Source organism: Anguilla rostrata, chromosome 6 (assembly GCF_018555375.3).
Source record: "Anguilla rostrata isolate EN2019 chromosome 6, ASM1855537v3, whole genome shotgun sequence".
Classification (NCBI taxonomy): Eukaryota; Metazoa; Chordata; class Actinopteri; order Anguilliformes; family Anguillidae; genus Anguilla; species Anguilla rostrata.
The window spans coordinates 514,148-519,503 of NC_057938.1; the positions used below are offsets into that span (position 1 = coordinate 514,148).

General features: G+C 47.3%; 1 protein-coding gene across 2 annotated transcripts in view; it reads right to left on the bottom strand.

Moving 5' to 3' along the window:
* Window positions 1-4,583, bottom strand: part of efcab14 (EF-hand calcium binding domain 14) — a 9,133-nt gene extending 4,550 nt beyond the window's left edge. The window contains exons 1-5 of one of the 2 annotated variants that reach the window (XM_064341360.1): window positions 3,816-4,583; window positions 2,515-2,663; window positions 2,080-2,225; window positions 1,346-1,444; window positions 736-843 (exon numbers count right to left, since the gene is read on the bottom strand). In XM_064341360.1, the coding sequence (XP_064197430.1) occupies window positions 736-843; window positions 1,346-1,444; window positions 2,080-2,225; window positions 2,515-2,663; window positions 3,816-3,994 (681 nt within the window). In that variant the 5' untranslated portion in view covers window positions 3,995-4,583. The remainder of the gene's footprint in view (window positions 1-735; window positions 844-1,345; window positions 1,445-2,079; window positions 2,226-2,514; window positions 2,664-3,815) is intronic. The other variant, XM_064341361.1, reaches the window with a different exon arrangement.
* Between the last annotated feature and the right edge of the window lie 773 nt (window positions 4,584-5,356).

The following is a 5,356-nucleotide window of genomic DNA, read 5'->3' on the forward strand; positions in this document are numbered from 1 at the left end:
GTCCCTGCAGGGTAAGGGTTGAGTCCCTGCAGGGTAAGGGTTGAGTCCCAGCAGGGTAAGGGTTGAGGCCCTGCAGAGTAAGGGTTTGAGTCCCTGTAGGGTAAGGGGTGAGTCCCTGCAGGGTAAGGGTTGGGTCCCGCAGGGAAGGGTGAGTCCTTACACGGTAGGGTGTCCCTGCAGGGTAAGGGTTGAGGCCCTGCAGAGTAAGGGTTTGAGTCCCTGCAGGTAAGGTTGAGTCCTGTAGGGTAAGGGGTGGTCCGCAGGGTAAGGGTTGAGTCCCTGAGGGTAAGGGTTGGGTCCAGCAGTAGTGAGCGTAGGTAAGGTTGAGTCCCTGTAGGGTAAGGGTTTGAGTCCCTGTAGGGTAAGGGGAGTTGCGGTAAGTGGTCCCTGCAGAGTAAGGGTTGAGTCCCTGCAGGGTAAGGGGTGAGTCCTGCGAAGGTGAGTCCTGCAGGTAAGGGATCCGCAGGTAAGGGTGAGTCCCTGCAGGGTAAGGGGTGAGTCCCTGTAGGGTAAGGGTTGGGTCCCAGCAGGGTAAGGGTTGAGGCCCTGCAGAGTAAGGTTGAGTCCCTGTGGTAAGGTGAGTCCTGCGGGAGGGTATCCCTGCAGGGTAAGGGTGATCGCGAGGTTGATCCTGCAGGGTAAGGGGTGAGTCCCTGCAGGGAAAGGGTTGAGTCCCTGCAGGGTAAGGGGTGAGTCCCTGCAGGGTAAGGGGTGAGTGTGGTGTTTAGTGTTTACCAGACTCTTCAGAAGGTCCACAGCCTGTTTCTGCAGCTCAGCATCGGTCTGCACGGTCCTCAGGTCGTGCTGCACGCTGGTCAGAGTGCTGCCGATCGTAGCCACACTCTACACAAGCACAACGGCAGGTTAATACACACACACACACACACACTCTACACAAGCACAACGGCAGGTTAATACACACACACACACACACACACACACATTACACAACACAACCAACACACACACACACACACACACACTCTACACAAGCACAACGGCAGGTTAATACACACACACACTCACACACACACACATTATACATACACACACACACACACACACTCACACATTATACACACTCACACACACACACACACTCTACACCAGCACAATGGCAGGTTAATACACACACAAACACATTATACACACACATACAGTACCATAAAAAAGCATGTGGGTATATATGTTTCTGTGTGTTGTGTGTGTGAGAGTGTGTGTGTGTGTGTGTGTGTGTGAGTGTGTGTGTGTGTGTGTGTGTGTGTGTGTGTGTGTGTGTGTGTGTGTTGTGTGTGTGTGTGTGAGTGTGAGTGTGTGTGTGAGTGTGTGTGTGTGTGGTCTCTACCTTCTGCAGCTCCTCCACGGTGGTGGGCAGGTTAATGAGGTCAGAGGCTGACTTAATGTTGGCTTTCAGGTGATTGACTGCAGAGTCCAGAGCACTGATCTACAGAGGGAGAGAAACACAGAGTAATGTGAATTATTTCAATACACATACACACACACTCTCTCTCACACACACACACACACACACACACTCACTCACACACACACAGAGCGTTATAACCAAACCCCTACGCCTATTACACTAGCCCGCTAAGCGCTAAGGAGCATTAGAACCTGCAGACACATCCCTACGCCTATTACACTAGCCCACTAAGCGCTAAGGAGCATTAGAACCTGCAGACACACCCCTACGCCTATTACACTAGCCCGCTAAGCGCTAAGGAGCATTAGAACCTGCAGACACACCCCTAGCTTACCTAGCCCTAAGGTAATGAGCGTAACCTGCAGACACACCCTACGCTATTACAGCCCCTAAGCGCTAATGAGCATTAGAACCTGCAGACACACCCCTACGCCTATTACACTAGCCCGCTAAGCGCTAATGAGCATTAGAACCTGCAGACACACCCCTACGCCTATTACACTAGCCCGCTAAGCGCTAATGAGCGTTAGAACCTGCAGACACACCCCTACGCCTATTACACTAGCCCGCTAAGCGCTAATGAGCGTTAGAAGACGTGCGCGCTGAGCATTAGCCGAGGGCTCTGAGGCAGCAGTGCAGGTCGTGTTCCGGACCTTTCTGTTGATCTCCGTCAGGTTGGCCCACAGCCGGCTGAGACCGCGGTCACCGCTGACGATGTCCTCCAGAACACGCCCCTTATCCTTCAGCTCCTCCCCCAGCCGAGGAAGCTCGTGGGCGGAGGCCTTCTGCCCTGAATCCACTGCAGGAGAAAACACTGCTTTAGCACACACACACACAAACACACACACACTAACACACACGCACCACACTAACACACACACACACACGCACACTAATACACACACACACACTAACACGCACACTAACACACTAACACACACACGCACGCACGCACACACTAACACCACCTGCAGCACAGTCAAGTTTCAGCAGCGTTCAGCGCAGTCAAGCTTCAGCAGTGTTCAGCGCAGTCAAGCTTCAGCAGTGTTCAGTACCGCAGCCCAAGCGGAGATGCCACTCTTACTCACTGATGTGAAATTTCTCCTTCAGCGAGTCGAGGTCTTCCTTCAGCGCGATCTGCATCCACACCAGCCCCGCGCAGGCCATCACGCAGGCCGCCAGGATGACGAAGGCGCACAGCGGGTAGCACAGGCTGCAGCACTGTGCGTAGCTCCTCCTGCGCGCACACAGGCAACAGCAGACCGCATGTATGAACAGCGCTCATCATAACAATAACAATGTTACAATTACAGCCCGACCAATACTGTGGCAGATTGTTTATCACACAATAACAGCCCGACCAATACGGCGGTGGACTGTTCAACATACAACTACAGCCCAACCAATACAGCGGCAGATTGTTTAACACACAATTACAGCCTGACCAATACTGCGGCAGATTGTTTAACACACAACTTCAGCCCGACCAATACAGTGGCGGATTGTTTAACACACAATTACAGCCCGACCAATACAGTGGCGGATTGTTTAACACACAACTTCAGCCCGACCAATACAGTGGCGATTGTTTATCTCAGATTAGTCAGCAGGCTACTGTAGGACTTATACTCACTTTCTCTTACTTATAGCCTACAGTAAACAGATTAAAAAAAAACACAGAAACAGATATAGAGCATTACGTTAGTGAAAATATTTTTAGAGAAGCTATGCTTCCTGTTTCAGAATGAGCCACTGACTGGTTGGCAGAATGGATGGTCAGTAATTGATTGATTTTTCAACACACTGATGTTTACATGGCTCAGAATGCTCACTGTAAAACTGGCTGAGATGATGCTAATTATAAAACAAAATATTCTTCAATAGAGGTCATCTAAAGAAGCAACCTTCTGAGTACATTTGCGTCATCATATTAGTGCATAAAAGGTCATTTAAATTCATCCAGATGAGACATTCACTGTATCAACCGCCACACTGGTGATCGGTGAAGACCTCCGGCCCCAAATCGGTATCGCAGTGGTTTGAAAAATCACATACCGGTCGGGCTCTAATTAAAAGCACATCATCATGTTGATAAACATTACTAAAAACTTGAGTCATGCGTGTTCTGTAGAACGTGTTGTACTAAAACCCAGTAGATAAAGGAATATTAGTGTGCAAGTAAAATCAGTAAAGGCTTACGCAAGAGACTGGCCACAGAATACTGAATTATATATGAAATTAAGTAAGGTAAAGAAGAATTGCTAATCCGTTAACTGTCATGCAAATATGAGCACGGACTTGAGATAGATACATTACATTTTTATTGCATTGGTAAACGGTGTAAAACACAATCGGTACGGTCGCGCTGGTTTCTGGGTAACGCACTCACTTCCCAAAAGCGGCGACACTGCTGATGTTACTGAATTCGTCGTCATCCGAACTGGACTCGGAATCCGAATCCGGAGGCTCGGTCCGCAGCAGGCGGTGACCCGAGCCTTTCTTCGTTTTCTTCCTTTTGCTGTCCCCTCCGATGCCAATCAGCGCGTTCAGCTCTTTCCGCTTCTTCATCTTCTTTTGGGGGGTCAGCGCCCCGGCAGAACCGGGCTTGTATCCAACAAGATCCAACGTCTTGTCCAGTTTGATTGCTTCTGGAAGATCATACACTGTCGGGAAATCGGGGCTAAGCTAGGCCGTGGACCGACCAGCTTCTTAGCTAGCTAGCAAAATAGACGTTAGGCTAGCCAGCTGGCTAACTCGCTACATAAGGTAGTTAGCTAACGCACCAACCTTCCTGAACACTTATTTACCACTACCTAACGACAAATAAACGCTAAATATTACAATTAACGTCAGCCTAGCTGTGAGCTGAATCCCGTTTTTAAAAACTCGACGGAAATCATCGACCTTATTAGCTAGCAAGCTAGTAACGTTAATTCGCTTTCTGTCAATTCAGTTCGAACTCCAGCCCTGCACACAAAACGGCGATGCTGGCTACAGTGTTGTCGTTTTATTAATTTACTATAGATGTTATAGATTGTTATTCATATTGATAACGATGTGCCTGAAACTGAAATTAAAACAATTGGAAAACACTCTGCGTCAGTTAGCAGCCTGAATAATATTATTTTCCTGACAGCTGACCGGCTCACCGAGCATCAAAACGCTTTCTGATTGGATAAACCTCTGCTGGGGATTGGCTTCTGCTGATTGGACATAGACTAGAGTTTTCCTGTTCTAATAACCAATGACAGATGAGTTTATGTTACGCCCATCTGTACGATGAAAGACAGTAAGACTGAACCGGGATCAGTTCAGATTGAAATGTTCCCGAGGACCTGCCCATTGTATTCATTGTGATTTAACGTCAACATCGACCCCTGGCGGTTGCAAAATAATTGAATTTCCCACTTTGAAAGAAATTTTATACTATAACTATATTACTTCTAAATATAGCCACCTTTTAATTTATTCTTATTTAAGATCCCTCACTTGAGAACATCTTTGATGATTCCCTTGCTTACAATTCTGCGAAATTAAAATACAGACACACACAAAATACAAACAAATGTTCCGTTTTATAAAATACAGAAATATTATAAGAAAATAATTAAAACATAATAATTAAAACAAAGGAATTATAGCAAAGCAAAGAATTATGTCCAATACAATATTTTAATGGAAATGCTTTTAAAGGCACGTTTCTGGTTACCTTTTTTTGTGGGGGGGGGGTCAAGACAAATGTTTATCTGCAATACAGAACATTTTTTTAAAATTAAATAATAATAAATTATTACAAACTGTCACATCCCTCTGCCCCCTCAAATGGGGGCTCTAGTTGCCTAAATCAGTGTGGGCCGGTCTGTCTGTTTCTAGGGAACTGTGCTCGCCTGGGAGACCTATGCACTGAGCTCTGAGGAGCACACTGGCCTT